Here is a 20,297-nt window from a genome sequence, read left to right as displayed (position 1 = left end):
AAAAAAAAAAAAAACTGATTATAGCTGAAGCCCTTTAAACCAGTGTAACTGGTAGGAGGTCATTTAAGGAAGTAACGGTTCCCTTGAATACTGGAACCCAATGGTCCAAGCAGGAGTGTTCAGGGCACTGTCAGATGGGCAGTATGATTTACAGAGAGTGGGGGAGCAGAAATTATCCAGTACATTGCTTAAGTGGAGCTCAGATAATACTGGTCCTATTGTATGAGAGCACTCTGTGGACCCTCAACTTCAGGGAGCATGATTGATCAAGCCACACCCTGAAATCCATCTGTACTCTGAAATCCACCCCCTCGTTTGCACAGAGTCCATGCCCCCATGGGCTGCTCCAGCACCAATGACTGAGTGTGGTCAGAAATTCTAAGGCAGACGCATCCCAGGAGACCAGGGACACCTCTGATGGCCCACTCTGGCTCACAGACTCCCAGAAGCCCCAAATCACCCAGATCTACCCCTAATAGCTCTGCCCACACTTCCTCAGATTGAATGGCAGTCTGGGATGCTTGACCCAGCCTTTCTTCTCTCCCCCCGTCCCCCGTGGCCATGCTTGCACTGCACTCTGATGCTCCGCTGTCTTCTCCAGTTCCTTCTCCATTTTCTCATGCAAGAGTTTCTCCTGATTAAAAATCCTTGCAGCTTTAATCCCCTCTTGGCGCCCGCTTCTCTAAGGACACATTCTGCATTTGAAAATTCCTCCTGCCTGTATTCCGAAAAATCTGTCAGCTCTACCTAATAATAAGAGGCTCCCGAGTTCTGTGAGGTAACAGGAATCCAAAGAAGGAAGTACTTACAAAATGAGCTTAAGATGAGTGGGCTTCAAGGAACTGGGTATGGAGTCGAGAGAAAAAGAAAAAGGAGGAGGAGACAGCTTCTCAGTAGTTCCTCCGTTTTGACACTTTTCTACTGAGAAAATGGGCAGGGAGATCCCCAAAAGATGAGTTCACACCTCTGGGAAAAACTTCCTGAGACTTTCCAGATTACCTGTCTTGCTCTAGAGTCCCAGCTGTTAAATTGCCATTTGGGGACGAGATGTACAGTCCTTTAGAAAATTGCTGTCCACACCCCAGACCTCAACCTTTCCGACTGTCGTTTTGTGGAAAGGCAGAAAAAGGGAAGTTCACTGCCTGTGTGAAAATGCAAAATGTGCCTTACAACCAAGAAAAGAAAGAACACAGTAAGACACACACACACACACACACACACACACACACACACACTTATGATGCTAAGAGGGTTAATGTTAAAAGGAAGGCTTCAGGCTGGTTACTTCATAATTCACAGCAAAACAGAAAAGGGAGACAAAATCAGCAGCATCGTTTATAAGCCCTGGAAAATGGAAGTCTCCAAGCTGTCATAAATAAGGATGGAAGCATTTGCCAAGTCAGAAATTTTGCCAAGTTTGAAATCCACTCAATCCTTCTATCTTGGAGCTCAGAATGGAACACCAACCTTTTGGGATTTGTAATAACTTTTTCTCAGCAAAACTTTTTGCTATTTATAAGGGAGTAAAAACAAAAAGCAAAAAAATACAATATGGAAAGTCTTTCTTTAAAGGAGCATTAATGCCAAGTGAGCATTAATGGGGAGGGGATAATGGTAAAAATGGTATAGGTACTGGGATTAACTTCCCATTTATTCAAACAAGGCTTAACATATGCAATATTCCTATTCCACAAGTGTATGTGTATATATGTGTATGTGTGTGTATGTGTGTGTGTGTGTGAATTGAGTCTTTCCTTGATGGTATCTCTCTCTTGCTTTCTCTCTCTCTCTCTCTCTCTCTCTCATTCAGACACACACACCATCCCACTTCAATGAACATATTCCACCCAACCAATTGTAAATTTAAAGTTTAATTGTGAAAATTAAAGAAAGGATAAAGCATATTTGTGTGTGTTTGTGTTGGGTGGAAAGGGAACCAGAGGAAAAGTAGAGGGGAAAAATAATAAAAGGAGAAGAGAAAATAGGTACCAAGGTACCAAGGCCTGGGATAGCTTTCACCAGTTTACACTGGGTCAGAAAGAATTAGAGCCACCAAGGTGAAGCGCAGAGGTCTGATGACTATCTCGGAGCAGGCAGCCGAGGCTCCCACAAGAGACAAAAAAAGCACTGTCCTTAGAGAGTCAGGGCCAAAAGCATGGATTTCCTAGGCAGAGAGATCTTATTTGTGTGACCTTGCACAAGTTACTTAACTTTCCAAGCCTTTTTTTCCTCGTGTGTAAAGTATGCATGATAACAGTGTCAACATTACAGACACCGTAACTGTATAACCGTAGCCCAGGAGGTCAAAGATGGTGTCTGTTTTGATAACTGTGGTAATCCCCCCAATGCCTGGCTCATGTCTGACCTATAATTAACAATACTTATTGAATTTTGAATAGACTTGATCTAAGATAAAACAAGATCATGTATTAAAGAATTTAGTATACTTATGTCTCAGTTGGAGTCGTGTCAAGTAAAAAGAATTCATGGGATGATGTAGAGACATACGGGCAGGTTAAAGGGACGCACAAGAGGCAGTGAGGCATGGAGACGGACCATAGTGGGAAGCTTTTCCCACCTCTAGGGTTGAAGGGACAGAGGAGCCCATCGGCATTCAACTCAACAGTATTTAGAGCAGGAGGGCCATGGAGAGGTAGCTGGCCTCCCCTAAATCCAGGTGCCTGGGTAAATGCAGAGAGAAAACGTTGTCCAGGGAGTAATCTCTGAAAAGCCTGAAGCACCCTAATAGACTGTCTTAGTTCATGTTAAAAACCTAGAACTCCCCCAAAAGGCCAAACAGTGCTGGCGCCTCTATACTTCCCACCCGGCTCAAGGGTCTTTAGTGAAATTGCATGAGCTTTATCTGAAGCTGAATGCCAATTCTTAAAGCAATCTAATCTACAGTTTCATTTAGCGATTCAGCATGACTAATTACTGTATGATGAGAATTAGTAGAAAGGGATGGAAGGGTGGCAAATCAACACAAAAGAGGCTTTGCCTTTCCTCCTTGAGAATACAATAAATTCTTTAAAAGAAGAGAGAGAGAGAGAACTGTCTGTTCATTAGTTTATGGCTGAGCAGAAATTTTAATTCAGTAAACACAGGCACCGGGGTCTCGCGGTATGTGAGATGTGACTTGACCAAATGACTGGAAAATTAGCATGTGCCCTTGGCAGTCTCTCTCAGTCACTGGCTGCAGACAAGACATGAGGGGACAGGAGCGACGATGTGACCACACTGCTCAGATGCTGGCCTGTCTCGTTGTGTTCCCGAGGCAAGGAGCCGCTCAGACATCTCCCAAAACCTTGTTCCAAAGTGCAGATCCTCTCCAAGGAGGTGGCAGGATGTGTCCTCAAGCGAAGCTTCCCACCACGTCCCAGACCCACACCCTCCCCAAGGTGGTTTCCCTGCCATCACATACACTCACTGAAGAGCAGTGATTGCTCCTTTTGAATGAGAAGTACTCCAGCTCAAGAGAGAAGAGAAAATTCGCTTTACAACCATGAAAACCAACAAATCCTTCTTCAGGTACAACGGACAAAGCAAACATGCTCTGGGTTTTCATTAGCTAATTAGCAACAAACACATACTGGATGCAACTTCTCTGTTTCATAAGGTAAAATTTAGAAAGCACGTGCCAAGTTCACTATGGTGCCACAGACTGGCGAGTCAAGATTGGCAAGGGCTTTGTGAGAGGCACGAATTACTGGGGGTAATGGGGAGGTGTTTACTGGGATAGAAGAGCCTCTCCAGTGACTTCAATTAGCCTTACAATCCTGCATCTTTTTTTAATATAAATTTATGTATTCATTTATTTATTTTTGGCTGTGTTGGGTCTTCCTTGCTGTGCGTGGGCTTTCTCTAGTTGCAGCGAGCGAGGGCTACTCTTCGTGGCAGTGCGCGGGCTTCTCACTGCAGTGGCTTCTCTTGTTGCGGAGCACGGGCTCTAGGCGCGCAGGCTTCAGTAGTTGTGGTGGGCAGCCTCAGTAGTTGTGGCTCATGGGCTCTAGAGCGCAGGCTCAGCAGTTGTGGCGCATGGGCTTAGTTGCTCCACGGCCTGTGGGATCTTCCCAGACCAGGGCTCGAACCCGTGTCCCCTGCATTGGCAGGCGGATTCTTAACCACTGTGCCACCAGGGAAGCCCCAATCCTGCATTTTGACAACAATAATCTCTGCTCAACTGCTAGTGCTGGTAGGAGTGACCACTGGGCATTTGCATCGTCCTGAGGGTGCCGTAGCCACCTCTCTGGCCTCACCCCAGTCCTGGCCCTGCTCAAGGGTCCCCCCCATGCCTGCTAGGTGTTTCAAGCACCGGCTCTCAGAGCCAGCCTACCTGAATTCAAATCCTGGTGTTACCACTTGTTAGCTAGGTAACCTGGGGCAAGCCCCTCAGTCATTCGATTCCTCAGTTTCCTAACCTTTCAAATAGGAGCAATATTAGCTTCTGCCTCATAGGGTTGTTGGGAGAACCGTGAAGCACTTAAAACAGGGCTTGGCACACAGTTGGAAATCAACATCTATTAACTATGGCTACCTTTTAGATCCTATGGTAAATATTGCTTTAAAATGTGCTAGAAAAGGTGGTAACAACAGTAAAAGTACCTTAAATTAAGTGCTGGTAAAAACTTCAGTGCCACTTACTTAAAATGATTTAACAAGAAAAAAGCCCAAATTACCAAATGTTTCCTAAATAAATGAAATTTTATTATTTCAAACGTGACCAATCACGTGTTACCTGCTAGAGCTATCACGAAAAACTACCTCAGGAAGCAGAAAAGTTATTTGTAACCCACTGCCTGTAAATACTTGTTTCTAAGGGAACTTGAAGCAAGTCTTTCCTTTCAAACAATCTCTCAGCCAATTTGTTTGTTATTTTTATTCTTAGGCAAAGATTTTCAAATGGATAATTCAAAAGTCAGTTAATGGAGACCCCCATCCAAATGATTAAAAATTCTGAATTAATGAAATGAGAACAAAAGAGGAAGACCATATTTGGGATATGACCTTCAATGCTTTTCTTCCAGAATCCTCAAACTACAGAGCATCATTTGAACTCACTGAATAATCATAATATAGGCCGGAACAGACCATGTCCTCCTCTTTTATCAAAACCAAATCTGGTTATGATCAATGTGCAAGAATCACCTGGAGGGAATCTAGGAACAGAATTAGGATATCTCCTGAGAACGTTTCAAAGTGGTGTTCACTGCTTGGCTCACATCCAGAATGACCCAGGGAGGGAAGTTCCCCTTCACTTAGACTCCGTTATTTGTACCCACGCAATCGCCTTGTGACCAATACAGGCAAATGAGTCTGTGATGCCAGGGCATTTACGGAGGCACACCCAGGCGCAGTGCAAACCCACGTCCTTCCGAGTATTTTTATTAGTGATACCAAGTGCCCCCCCACGTGCACCACCTCATTCAACTCTCATAGGAGCCCAGTGCGGAGGCACTACTACTATCATCCTCATCTGAGGAATGGAGTCATGAAATAGCTTTCCCAAGGTCATTCAGTTTGTGAGCAAAGCTGGGATCCAATGCCTACCACCTCAAATTACCATACAACTTTCCAATGGCCAAAAAAACCTGTTCTCAGCTCAGCAAATTTAAAAGGCCCTTTAGAGAAAGCACAAGTCACCAGCACTAACCAGGCTCTTTGAAGACAGTCAGCATACTTGGCTCAGTAGAACATCAGGTCACGTTTTTCTAATCCCTAAGTCTTCGATTTGGAGCAAAAACCTTTGCAAGGTTACGAGAAGGTGAAAGCAGTCTCAAATGAATCAGAGCTGGGAACCTTGCTTTTAGCTCCTATCCGAAAAGGGGAAAACGAGGAAGAGACAGTGTGGCCAGGCAGGAAATGGAGACCAAAGGAGTGTGAAGTACGGGCACCAGGTTAACAGTCAAGGTTCAAGATGGTACCTTATCTCCGTGCCCACGTGTCTTCCTCTCTCTCCCCCTCCCATGAAGCACAGGTCATCATGTCCATTTGACCACAAAGTTACTTAGAATGGAGGGGCAGAGCACCAAGTATACCTCCTTCAGGAAGCCGAGTCATTCCAAGTTTTGAAAATACCGAAGAATTTCTCACTGGATATAAGTTTTATTTTTTTAATTCCCTTAAACTTTTCTGTTGTTTTTCAGGATTGCCTTTTAGCCAATGAAAATAGATCTGATGCAGGAATCAGTAAACCATAAATGTATTACTCACATTGATGAAAATCTTAAAAGTCGTATTTTTAGAAGAGATTTATTTCAGAATCTACAGTGGATTTGGGACTCCCCCCAAACTCCCAGTGACATTTCTCACACTTTCTTCTAACACCTTTAGTCTTGGACACCACCAACGACACAAGGGGTGATGGTATGTACTTGAAGAAGGGGGGAAACATACAAGTCCCTACACAGAATGCAAGACACATGGAGATAAATTATAAAATTTTATTGGTTTGTTAAAAAAAAATGAATGAATTCAGCAAGTACATTTATGGTCTATCCACATTGTTAAAACAGCACTTAAAAATAAAATAAAAATGATTATCCATTATTTACAGGAAACATGAAAAAAATGACTTTAAGACCTGGAACATTATGGGGAAAAAAAACAGGGCATGAGAATGATTCACAAGCTGCCTATATGGATTACAGCAAATGGATCTGAACACGACATGAGGATTTGCCATTCTCTGGAGTCTCTTGCTATTTTTTTCCTTTTTGTCTTTTCAGCTTCACTGAGGTATAATCAACAAAGAAAACTGTAAGATATTGAAAGTGTACAGTGTGATGATCTGACATATGTATACACTGTGAATAGAATCTCTTGCTATTTTATATTTGTTTACAGAAGCTCCATTCATAAATAGACTGTCTTAAAATAAAGGTGGTGAAAATCTCTGTTCTTTTCTTTGCCTTTCACACACTTATTTTTCTGTGAAAACTAAGACTCCTAACATAGCCAATGTCAACCCATCTTGGGTGCTCACTAATGACCAGCCCAAGGCTCCAAGCCACACTAGCCTGAATTAAACTCAGGGTGATTTCTCTGTCAAAATCAGATGGCTGGAAGGTCCCTTTGTTCCTGAAGACCAAAACAAGGAAATGGGCTAACTTGAGATGAAAACTGCCTTCTGTAACAACCGTTTTCATGTCACTTTCTGGATTGGGAACTCTGTTAACTTAACTCAGCCTGGCAGCACCCTGCAGAAAATTACATCTTTGCCCTGTCCAGCAGGGTCCTTAACCTTCCCAGGTGCCCTTGAATAAACCTGACATGGTTTGCAGGTGCTGTAGGTGTGTGAACACAACAGAACACACTTAATAGAACGGCTACCTCTGTCCTAGTTTCCTGGGAGTCCAGTCTGCTGAGTGGCAGAACCCCAAGGGGTCCGCCGACCTTGACCACACAGGAATGGCACAGCACACGTGGCTGCATGCAGCAACCCTGTGAAGACCCTGGATTTTATGGAATCTGTCTGTTACCTAGAGTCTGGACAAAAGAAGATAAAATGAGCTTCTATTGTAGTGGGAGGAAATTAGATGAAAACAAAGGGAGGAGTTCTAGACAGAAAACAATAGAGCAGGTGAAAGCGGAAATCATCCACTCTCGGGTGGAGGGAGAGAAGAGTTAGTATCAGTCCCGGTTACTGCTTTGATTCCATTTTGCAATGGGGAAAAAAAAAAAAAAAAAAAAATTGGTGTGTGCAAAGCAACCAATAAAGCAAATAAAAATAAACTCTCAGTTTGTCATGGAGTCAATTTGGAGTGTTAGAGAGAGAGAAAAGAGCCAAGGTTTTTAAGACAATCAAGAAAAAAATAAAGAGGAGAGGAAAAGCAGGAGCGCCTCCATCATGCTGGCCCTCACTCCTGGCAGTGACCTGAATTCCTGCCTGTACTCCTTGAGCTGTTTACTCCTACAGCTGCTGAATCCTGATGGCCTCTGCTCTGTCTGAGGGGGAGCTGCAAGCCTCAACCACTCTGGGTGTGATTCAGGATTACCTGAAGGACTTGGAGCTAAAAGCAAAGCTCTGGGTTCTGCATTGCGGGCTTGGAGCTGGGATTGTTCACGTCTCATCTCTGCTCCTTACTCTTGGAAAGAACACTCCATGGGTCAAAATGAAACCAGTCCCTGCTGGAGACCAGGAGGGAAAATCCTTGAATTCGACTGTCTCTAAAGTACGTGGGGATTCACTTCGCCTGTTGAGAGATGGACCTCCTTTGGCCTCAGACTGATGTATCACATGATGACAGTGGGAGTTTCTTCATCTTTCTCAGTTGCCTCGGAGGGTCTCAGTGGGACCCGATTCAAGATACAGGACCTGAACCACGCCTCTTGAAGATGACACACCTGTTTTTCTTTTACCAATGGCCCTATCGGTATGTTAAGGACATCCATGAAATGGGGCCATGTGCTTTCCCATCTGAACCTGGCTGCCCCTGAGAGGGCCAAGCGACATGAACACCGGTGAAAAGAAAGTCGTGTCAGACAAAACAGGAAGTAGGACTCACTAGGTGCTTCTGGCCACGTGGAAGTGGGGCCCACTGCGGGATTGGGGGAAAGCATTGCTACAAGAGAGTTCCAGGCAGGGTGAGAGAGCCAAGGTCCCAGCTAGCGAAGCTATAAGACAGCCCCAAATTAAGTGACATGCTGCAGATCCCTGGGTTGCTAAACTCAAGGGTACTAAAGCGCTCGACGGCGGTGCCAGGAAGTGTGTTAGCAAAGGCAAGATAGTGGGATACGTTAAGAGAACAATGATCTTGCTTTAAGACCAAAGTAACAAACTGGCAGCCCACAGACATGTTTTGTTGGCCTACATAATGTTTTAAAAATAACTGAGCCAACTTTTTAAAAATAGGGACATTTCAGATAAAATGTCCAGGTTTCAAGTTTCTCTTAAAGAGTCAGAAGGTTTGGAAATTTGGGCCTATCCTTGGGAGGCACGAGTTGGCTGGGTCTAGGTGACAGCTGCCCCACTGGAGCGGAGGGTGTTCACTTATCCGGCTCACGTTGTTCATTTAGGGTACCTGCCTCGAACTGAAATGCCACAGCCTTGTTGGAGGGTGACAGACTTGATTTCAGCAAAACTGCCGCCTTTCCTTCTGTAATGCTGAAAATATGCACAATACGTGCCTTTAGGAAGCTCGAAAAAGACTCCTTATAGGGGACATCAAAAGCAAAGGATGACAGAGGTGGTCTGGAGTATAGAAATGAGAAGCTAGGTTGCTGATTGAGGTCTTCAGGGATTAAAAAAAAATGAAAAGAACACAAGACCATATGAAACCATTTTCCAATAGCCTGATGGTTTCATCGTTCCCTAGGAGATGTCAACTGCTTGTTGATAGATTCAATTGCCTTATCTGTCCACTTTTCTCCATTTTAAAACAAAAATCTACCCTGCAATTCTTTTAGCTGCTGAGGGCAAATATTCTTTTTTTTTTTAGGGTCTGGGATACTTCTAAAATAGTCCTTAAACTGTTCACTGCCTTTTTATAGCTCCACGGAATAACATAAAAGCTTTAAAAAAAATTGTACCAAATGGCCGATATTTAAGAACCCTTGCTGTCCTGACAGCCTCTGCTTGGCTCTCAGTTTGAATTTCATTTTTCTTTCAGGGGGCAGGATTTCTACAATTAGCTGGCCTTTTTGTAAATCAACACTTTGGGGAAAGATCAAAATCTAAGTAGTGACAGGAACAGTCATTCAACAGTGAGCAAGAAAATGGGAATTCAGAGAATATTGAGACCTCCCCATACGCAGGGTCAGCTGCCCTCACACTCAAATATCGTTTTGGAAAGACAACTTCTGAGAACAGCAGCCTGTTTATGCTTTGGAGAAACCGCCCTTCTTTCAGGAGTGGGTATAGAATAGCCAAGTCAAATGCTGTAATCCATAGGACTCCGTGAAATGTCTGCATCAAGCAATAACATACTTAGTGGCTAATGTAAAAGACAGAGTATAAAATATTCATCACGCATAACCTTTTTATATCAAGCGGTGCCTAAATGGATCCTGGTTTATTGAGATTAATGCCTTGGTTACACAGGATTCAAAACAATGTTTCCAAATATGTTGGACTAGTTAAAAAAACTATAAAACCTTAAAGCTGAACTGCAAAACTTTAGTAACCATCTCCCCTCCAGAAAAGGCTTTTTGAAAACGTCAGTAAGTTTCCAGTTCAGCTGTGGCATCTATATGCAGACGCTCACAGTCAGAGCCAATTGTGTTTTCAAACAAAATGCTCCAGGCCTGGCTCTGAAGTTCCCCTAACAAGAAAGGTGTGAAGCGGGGCAGGGGCAGCCAAACCTCACTTCAGGACAGGGATCCTGCCTGCTGCACACTAAGCAAAGCGTACAAAGGCCACCGTGAAGGCCAAGTGCGTGAGACAGTTGTCCACATAAGACTAAGGCAGAGATGCAGGATTCTGTAGCTCTAAGGCTGCCCTTGCAGCATTGAAGCTGGACATTATAAAGCACATATTCATTAGCGACCTGCCACCTCTGTGCTGCTGGGGTCAGGAAGAACCGTCCAGCCCAGGAAAACCCAGCAGAGTGTAGTACGTTGTAGGGGGACTAGGCTTCTTAGAATATAGTCTCCTGCTCACAGCAGGCCAGCCATTCTGCTCACAGGCCTTTTCAGAGTAGAAAAGCTGCACTTCTGTCATGGGAACAGCATGAGATGCTGCGGCCTTCTTACTCGGCAAACTTCTAAAAAGCAGGTGGATCACAGAGGTCAAATAAAAGGACATATGCACCATATGCATATATTTCACTCTTTTTCTGGAACTGACTATGACTAACTGAAATCCACAGCCCCTGACCAAATAGCTTTTTCTTTTCTTTTTTTTTTTTTTTGCCTAGTGATAAACTTTAAGGAAATCGTTACTGTTGACTGCGTGGCTCTGGACCTTCATGACCAGTGAAGGAAAGAACCTCTCAGGGATACCCCCGAGTCCCCACAGCGATGGTGGATATGCCCTTAACTCTTTTAGTCACTGCATTCTAGGTGGGAAAGTGAAACTTTTTGAATTCAGTACTGATTAAACAACAGCAGAAAACAATGCTAAAATTCATGTTAAATGGAGATTAGACTGTTTAGTGTGTACTTACACCTGTCCCTAAATTTAGATTTTTTTAAACTTTACAGTTCACCTTTAATAAACAGAAACATTGAAAATCAATACATTTCCAGTATGGTCAAACAGCACACCTTTCCAAAGAGAAGCACAATCCAATGGCATTTCATTTCCATTTTGTATTTGAACGATTGTGAGAACAAAAGAGAAGCATTAATTTAAGATGTTATCTTGACTTTCTTAGCTGCCTGTGAGCTGTCTCTGCATTGGTGTCCCCCATTCACAGCTCACAGCACCTGCAGGCTTCGTACAGTATCTCCTGCAAACACCACCCACATCTACCAGAAAACCCCAGATCAGTGGCACTTCCCGGGAGAAGCCAATGCCAGCCCCAAGAGTCCAGCTTACAAGGCAGCATCAACCAACAAGCACCACAGCCCCCTTCTCTGTCTTTTCCTTTATTTCAGCTACCCATCCAGTGGGATCTTATGAAACAAAACAAAACCTAAAAGAAACACAAAATAAAACATAAGTCATGCTCAAAAGAAAAATCAATGGAAATTAACAAGCAAGTACAGTCACTATTAAAAGAACATAATAAATAAAAATCAAAATTAAGACACAACATGGAATATGCTTGAAAACATAAATACAATATAATTACAAAACAGAAATCAGGAGAAAATGGCAGTCTCGTTACCGAGCAACTTAGTTTTAAACTTAAGACTGATTTTACGTGGCACATGAAACACAGGAAAGAAATGCAAAGGATTTCTGCACACGTTTCCACCCACAACTGTATCAGATGTTAACATCTTAATTTAAGGAGGAGAAATCTGTGCACAACATAAGATGACTCCTGAATAATTTTTATATATAGGGAAAAAAATAAAATTCAACAACAACTATCTACCCAAATTCTCATTTTCTTTTCCCGCCTATAAAACCAAGTTATTTCTAAAATAACTGATTAATTACTCAGCCATATCAGAGAACTGGCTGGCTTTAACCAGTACAATATTGAGCCCACATGAAGATTTAGATTCTTTTTCAGAAATCCTACTATTAAATAATTAACCGCCTATATTTAAGTACCATACCATACCTATGGCACATATATATAATCTATTACATAGCATATGGTATACAGCATGAAGTATATTGTATGTATATACGTTACTTACACAATATAAGACATATAGTGTCTAGTACATATAATATATAAAACATATATAATACTTAACATCAATTCATTCTACAAACATTTACTGAGAACTGACCAAATAGTAGACACTGTAATGCATGGTGCAAAAATAAAGAAAATGGATTCCTTGACTTCAAATACTTCATTGGCCACAGATGGAGAAAGATGAGGGAATAACTTACACAACAGGTAAAAGCTAATCTACTTTCTGTGGGGCTGTCTTCTAAGCTCTTTGCCAAATCAGCCCTTTTAATGTCACTATAACCCTAGGAGATAGGTTCTATTATTGCACTCTCTTTACTGGTGAGAAAACTGAGGCCCAGAGAGTGAAGCAGCTTGCTCAAGGTTAGACAGCTAGTGTGTGATGGAGCTCAGGTTCTGACCCAGGCGCTCGGCTGCTATAGCTACCCTGCCATGACCTTATGTGGAGGGACAAACTCTCTGTGAGCTTGCCTATGAAAACCCAGCAGGAACAGGGAAGGGTCTATCACATAGAATTCTGTGGGTAATGTGCATGAATCTTCATCAGATTCCTAAGTGACAAAATAGATGACATCATAGTAGAGACCCCCAAGATATTTCCAAGACGTTTTAAAGTTCAGCTTTGGAAGACGCTTCTAAACCCTACCCTCCAGACTCTCGATCTTCCTCAACCTGGTGTTTGGTCTGCCAAGTGCTGGTGTCATCTGCCTCCAGAGCTGTCATTACCATCACTAATCTGTATCATCATTTACTACAACACTAAAAGAGTCCACGGAGCTTAATTTCCATCGCATTTCTCTCTCCCGCCCCTCCAAGTCTCAGGAAAATAACTGGGGACAGAGGCCAAACATCGTTTATGGATTTAATCTCCCACAAAGCACTGAGAATTTAGGAAGTACACAGTGGGCACATAGCTCGAGCATACCAAATGAACTAACCAAACACCTGAGCTATCCTTTCAGGTTTTAAGAGGGTGGATCTCAAATTCCTTCCCACTGAAACAAGTGGATTAATTTGAGGATGCCAAGTTTGCCAAAACAGGAAACACTTGGTGATACAAATAGAAGACATCACCCCCAAACGAAATGATTTGTTGATTCAATATACCAGTTTCTCTGCACATGCAATTCTGAAGGGTTTATTTGATGAAAATAACAGAACAGATTAAACTGCTAATGAAAATCTTATTTCCACTGGGGTTATGGTACAGGAACTTGAAAAGTGTACTGATGTCAGAGTGTTTAATCGGAGCCAGGCCGCTCTTCCTTTACTTCTATTTGCCACTTTCTTCTGTCATGAACTTCCCCAACCTCCACTACAGGCTCTTTAATTATTCCAGTTGGGAGACACAATTTGCTTGGCTAAATGCAAGCTCTCTCGGACTGCCATCCACTCAGGCTGCAACAGCATCTTCCCCATCTAGGCTGATGTCGTGTCGCTCTTTAACCTTCTTCTGCTTTGCCTTTGTACCCTTCTCAGAGACACACATCTCAGCTCCACACACCCATGCAAGAAAAGCAAGTGAAGCCACCCTAAAAACACACTCGATGACTTTCTTGAGGAAAAGCCAACTTGTTACAATGATAAGCAACATGCAGTGTCTCTGTTCAAAGCATCACTTATACCACCCCTCACCTCAAGGAAGGCACGTCAACCTCCTCTCCATACCCTTGATTTTCACATACTGTTGATACACTTAAGATATGCCACCATCTCATGAAAAATTAGTTTGATTTAAAGACTTGACTATTTATAAGGAAATGCATCCAATGCTTCATGTTTCCAAGGGGTTGACAGTAAAATTCAATTAGGGCCCCAATTTACCTACTGGGATCTTATGACTTATGCCCTCTCATGTTATAAGAAACTCACAAAAGGGGCCACAAAATGATATAAAACAATAGATAATTATTTTCTCCTAGTGAGGGGGAAAGTTTTTAGACCACAACAAATGGCTGAACATCTTGTGGGTTTAGCAGCCAAATGAGCTGTCTAGCTTCTGAGCCTGAAATATAGATATTTTGACAATGTGACATTATGAAGCGTTTGCAGAATTCCGATGGTGTACGGTAGTTATCGTGACAACAGCTCCTTTATCAAAAACAACTCTAGAGAAACTCTGCCACCACTGCTTACACTTAGTTGAGCTAAATAAGAACAAGGATAAAGCAGGTGCTGAATGAGAAATGTGATGTAAAGTTGAAAGCAGAGAAGAAAAACCCGGATGTGTCTCTGCTATTTGCTGATTCCGGATCTGCTCATTGACCTCTCCAAAGGGAAGGACTGGGGTGGGGGCTGAAGGTCAGTGAAGCACTGTGCTTTCTTTGCCATTGGCTTCCGGCTCATTTAGATTTCTTTACATTCAAACGTGCACACATTTTCCTCCTATTACTCAGAAGCAATCAGCCATAAAATGGCAAGGATCTGCAGTACATTTAAATTAACAGCAATTTATCTGGAGCAAAAAGGAAAACTGCTGAGTCGAAAGGATGCAAAGGGAGCGGAAGAAAGATGCAGCTGCAATCTAAAAAAGCAAATCTTATCACATTTGTCTTTGGAGAAGTAGAAAACGGCCAGCTTGGTGTCTGCAAGGCACGGTGCCACTTTGGAGACAGGATGGCGGCTAGGGTGCCAGGATAGCAGCTCACCTTCATTGGAAAGCAAAACAAAGCAAATGTCCCCAGAGCCTTCTGGAAAATGTTTACCAGGTAAAAATCAGAGAATATACTCCTGTGTTCTCATAGTATTAGGTACCTAGGAAATGGTGGGGGCAAAAGGTTTCCTTCACAATGTTAGACTTGAGCCAGGTGCAATTCCGTTTTATTTCAGCACCTGGGCTTAAACCCCGATTGTCCTAACTTGACATCTGTGGAACATTTAATATCTGTTGGTTGTTGCATCAACTAGCCCTTGCTGTCATGCTTTTTCAATTTTATTTTATAGGTGACTCAGCCCGAATGGCTGTTGTGATATGTCCAAGGTCACCCAGGAACACAGTGAGAGCTGATATCTAAACCTCTGGATGGTCAGTCCATCTTTTAAAATGGTATCACCAACACCTGTGGCGGAAATTTCCCAATAGGTAAGTTTAGGTCCTGGTACTTTCTTCTCTGCACTCATTCCAAAAGTTGCTTGACCATTCTTCAAACACCCCTTTTGCTTCCTAAGGATGTTCCTTTTGTCTACACACCATCACGTCTCCTAAGATCTCCTTCCACCAAGCAAGCCTTCACCATTCTTGAGGATCCATTGTAAAAGCCGTCTCCTATGAGAATTTAGTTCACCCCTTCTTAACTTCTCTGGCATTCTCTTCCATTCATTCACATGTTCTTCTTTTGTACTTTTGCTAAACTCATATTTTTCTGTTTACTTTCCTGCATCCCAGACTTTAAGCACAGGAGGGCAGAGAGAGCACGTCTCCACATCTTCTATGCCCTATGCTGCCTCGCATGCTACCAAGGACAGAATGCATTTTAAGTTTTAGTACAGTAATATCTAAACTCTGAGTTTTATTGGAGAACTTTGATGGACTTGGTAACAGAACCAAAATGGAAGAGAGGAGAGGAGACAATACAATGTAGGGTCCACTGCTTCTCATTGGTAACTGGGTTAATCAAATCACTTCAAACTTCCTGTACAAAATCACACATTTGGTCAGAAGTGTACTGAAGCTTGCAGGGTTAGACACAAGAACACCCAGTGAGTTCCTCCTGAAGCACTTCAAGCTCCTGGGGAAAAAGGGCTAGACTTAGTTCATTCTAATTCTCATGATGATCAAAATTATGGGGTGTGGGAATGGAAAAAAGGAAGCTGTTGTCCACTTGTTAGCTGGAGGCAAAAAACTAAAGCAAACGGCTGAGGGTAGTCAGCATAGCTCTTAAAGCTCTGGTTTGACTTTGCAAAATGAAGTTTAGTTATGAGCTGAAAATTAAAGCAGGAAACACAAAGTTCTTGGCAAAGCTCGAATATGTAAGGAAAGCAAAAGCCACTGCACAATTACAATTCAATGATTCTAAGGAGGATGTGATCTGATCAGCAGGGCCTTATGAAAAGTGGCCTGGTGAAAAGTGTCCAAGGCCACAAGCACTACCATGTCAGGGACTTCACATAGGATGGGGAGTTTATCCAAAGACCCAGGCCATTGTCGTTATCTGGGGAATCACCTAAAAGTGCTGTAGGCAGAATAGGAAAAAAAAAGATAGAGCTTGTGGTTTCAGGGGCATTAAAATACTCAGAAGGCTTTCACTACAACCACAATGAGAAACCTGAATCAATCTATTGTTCTCCTGTGGGGTGTGTCTTGCTTTCTGGCTTATGACACTAAACATATATTGCAAAATCTATAGGGTAGCTCTTTGTAAGGTGAAATGATATCTTCTTAAAGACACTGCTTCATGATTCTCAGACCAGACACTCACCAATGACTCAAACATTCAGTGCATAAGCATGGCATTATTAATTTCATTATAGAAGACCATGTACTTGCTGCTGTCACAAATATAAATTTGTGTCTAGATTTGTTTTTGCCAAAATACTCCAGACAGTGATTCTTCTTAGTACCTGAAGCCAGAGTACTACAGTCTAGTGTCCAAACAGGAAACAAATGACATAAAACCTATTGCTCAATTAACCTATAACTACAGAAACCAGCAAGAACCTCAAACACACACAAAGGAAGTTGCTCAGCTCTGCTCAGTTGTGGGTGAAACCACTGCCCACAGACCAAAATGGATCTGGAAATAAATTTCTGGAAAAGTAAATAATGCATAACAGAAGCAAGAGAAAAGAAGTGGACATGGGTCAGCCAGAGCCTGTCTGATGGTGATGATGGTGGTGGTGGTGATGATGATGATGGTGGTGGTAATGATGATGGAGGTGGTGATAATGATGGTGGTGATGAGGGAGGTGGTGATAATGATGGTGGTAATGATGATGGAGGTGGTGGTGGTGGTGATGATGGTAGTGATGATGATAATGGAGGTGGTGATGATGGTGGTGATGGTGGTGATGATGATGATGATGATGGTGATGACGATGGAGGTGGTGATAGTGATGGTGGTAATGATGATGGAGGTGGTGACAAAGATGGTGGTAATGGTGATGGAGGTGGTGATAATGATGGTGGTAATGATGATGGAGGTGGTGATAATGACAGTGGTAATGATGATGGAGGTGGTGATAATGACGGTGGTAATGATGATGGAGGTGGTGATAAAGATGGTGGTAATGATGATGGAGGTGGTGGTGGTGATGGTGGTGATGGTGGTGGTGATGATGGTGGTAATGATGATGGAGGTGGTGATAAAGATGGTGGTAATGATGATGGAGGTGGTGACAAAGATGGTGGTAATGGTGATGGAGGTGGTGATAATGATGGTGGTAATGATGATGGAGGTGGTGATAATGACAGTGGTAATGATGATGGAGGTGGTGATAATGACAGTGGTAATGATGATGGAGGTGGTGATAAAGATGGTGGTAATGATGATGGAGGTGGTGGTGGTGATGGTGGTGATGGTGGTGGTGATGATGGTGGTAATGATGATGGAGGTGGTGATAAAGATGGTGGTAATGATGATGGAGGTGGTGGTGGTGATGGTGGTGATGGTGGTGATGATGGTGGTAATGATGATGGAGGTGGTGATAAAGATGGTGGTAATGATGATGGAGGTGGTGGTGGTGTGGTAGTGATGGTGGTGGTGATGATGGTGGTGATGATGACAATGTAGGTGGTGATGGTGGTGGTGATGATGATGACAGTGGTAATGATGATGAGGGTGGTGATGAAGATAGTGACAATAATGAAGATGAAAGTAGGAGATGGAAGAAGGAAGAGCAGGAGGAGGAAGAGGAGGACTTAAAGGAAAAGCATTGCTATTGATACACTTGGGAGCATGTAAAGAGGGTAACCCCAGTTATTGGAAAGTGAACATGGAGATAATAAGGTCTCAGAGCAGTACCACAAATCCATGTCCAAGTTTAAGCTGATCCTTCAAAGAAGAGAGTAGGTAAAAATAAAATTTGTCCTGGAGCTCCGCTTTTTCATTAGGCACTCCAAGCCACACTTCAGAAACAGAGTTTGAAGATTATTAATACTTAGGATGCTTGCTAAGGAAGCAACTATTGGGGTGTCTTTGGAGTGCCCAGTGTCTCTGCTTATTATTGCAAAGCTGAAAAGTCAGACCCACTAACGGTTCCAGTAAAGCAGAGGCAGGTCTAACAAATTACCTTCACCTGAATAGAGGTACCTCATAAATCTCATCTCCATTTAAATTAGCAAAGTGCACAAGATAATGAAACCTCAGCTAAGCACCAAGTATTCCAGGAGGCAAAACAAAGAGAAGTGGAGTTGATAATCCCCATGAACTGACAACAATAAACATGAATTATCCAAATTTGCCTGAGAACGGGCTCGGAAACAAAGGCCTTTGTGCTGTCTGGCAGTGGACATCTTGGGAGGTGGAGTGCCCTCCGATGATCTGGTGCAGACAAGGTGAAACTGCCAGAGGCCACGTCCTGAGGACTTACCTGTGGCTCTTCAAGGAGTCTAGTTTGTGCGGCCGCTCCCCCACGCTGCAACGGTTCCCTCTCTCATGTGTTGCTGCTGCATCACTCCCTCCTCACTGCCCAGCCCCGCAGGCAATGACATTACCTCCAGCTGCCCTGGTTCCTGCCCCCAGACCACAGCTCTGCCTCCATGGCTGCTGCAGGCACACACAGCATGCTGCCTGGCTTCAGAGATCCTTCTCTGCCCTCCGCCTTTTATCCAGAGAAGTGGATGTGCCCAAATTCAGAAACAGGAGATGATCACGGGGCGGGAAGGAGGTCCTCCACCCAAACGTGCCCTTTTTCTCTGGTACCTTTTCTCCAGGACACCATTAGCAGAAGGACTTCCATCATCTCAGATGTTATCTCACTAGAATGAGAAATAAAACGTGCCTCTGCTCCACAGCATCTGAGATGTGATGGGGAATTTTGGGTCTGGAAGGTGGTTCACCTGCCCTTGGTGAGCCTATGTGGGACATTACCTGACACTTCTCTTGTAGGTAAAAGTTAAAAGTCCCAGATCAGACCCTTCAGAAGTGAATCCAACTCAAATTCCAGTGGTCATCTCTTAACCTAGCAAGGTTTATAAGGTAATATCCCAGAACTGCTCATCAGTCTAAAAGAGTACCAGCCCATTCCCGCCACCAAGAACAGGATCTATGCTCCAAAAGTGTTTCTCCATCAGGTAGAACCCACAGGATTCTGGTGCCACAGCCAATGGTCTGCACGCTCCTTATGAATAGTAGGTGACCCATTTCAAAAAGCCTCAATAAAATGAAGGTCACACTCTATTCTCGATAGGAAACTTGAAAAGTGCAAAGTCAATCCCAGAGTCACAGCCTTATATGCATTCAGACTTAGGCAGCCAGCAGAACCCCTGACATGACTTAATTAACCCCGAAGTTCTGGAAGTCTCCACTGTTGTGACATTTTTATTTGCTCAAAGAGTTCATTTTGGAAAAAGTCCATCCCACCTCACTACCCTGACTAACCCTGCAGCAATGCCTTACGGCAGCTGGACATATGCCAACCTCAGAGTTGGCATGGCAACACCCCTATCTGAGAGATGGAGAGATCCTCTCGATGCCTTGATTCTTTCATGTGGTAACACAGAAAGTCCCTTCATATTTCTTTGGTTCAGGTACAACTCACACATGGAGAAAACTCTGAATTTTCAAGAGAGTGCATTTTTACACACACCAGATTTCAGTTTATTTTCCTTTTTAAATAAAGTATGCATGGCATACATGGCATACCAAATATAATAGCTTGGTTAAGAATTATAGCAACCATGCCAAGAAGCAACTAGAACCAAGACACTGGAAAAACAATGTATTCTTGGTTTTTTTTCTTTTAATGAAAATTTAGTATAGCCAAACATCTGACATTATTTTAAGGAATGTTTTCCATACCTTAAGGAAGTTCTTTGCTGAGTCAAAGTGACTAAAAGGGAAAGGCTATTTACCTTGTAACTCTACACATATTCTTAGTTCAAAA

The 20,297-nt window shown here is 43.0% G+C and overlaps 1 protein-coding gene across 6 annotated transcripts in view; it reads right to left on the bottom strand.

Annotated features, from left to right (window-relative positions):
• Positions 1–20,297, bottom strand: part of NTRK2 (neurotrophic receptor tyrosine kinase 2) — a 383,847-nt gene that overhangs the window by 218,040 nt on the left and 145,510 nt on the right. Inside the window, exon 12 of one of the 6 annotated variants that reach the window (XM_067744764.1) lies at positions 6,427–11,573. The exons of the other annotated variants lie outside the window; for them this stretch is intronic. Coding sequence (XP_067600865.1) covers positions 11,536–11,573 — 38 coding nt within the window. The 3' untranslated portion in view covers positions 6,427–11,535. Of the gene's footprint in view, positions 1–6,426; positions 11,574–20,297 lie in introns of those variants that run through there. 6 annotated transcript variants of the gene reach the window in all.

The sequence above is a fragment of the Pseudorca crassidens genome, chromosome 7 (assembly GCF_039906515.1).
Source record: "Pseudorca crassidens isolate mPseCra1 chromosome 7, mPseCra1.hap1, whole genome shotgun sequence".
Classification (NCBI taxonomy): Eukaryota; Metazoa; Chordata; class Mammalia; order Artiodactyla; family Delphinidae; genus Pseudorca; species Pseudorca crassidens.
Note: the sequence above shows the minus strand (reverse complement) of the source record. Positions and strands in the feature narration are given on the sequence as shown.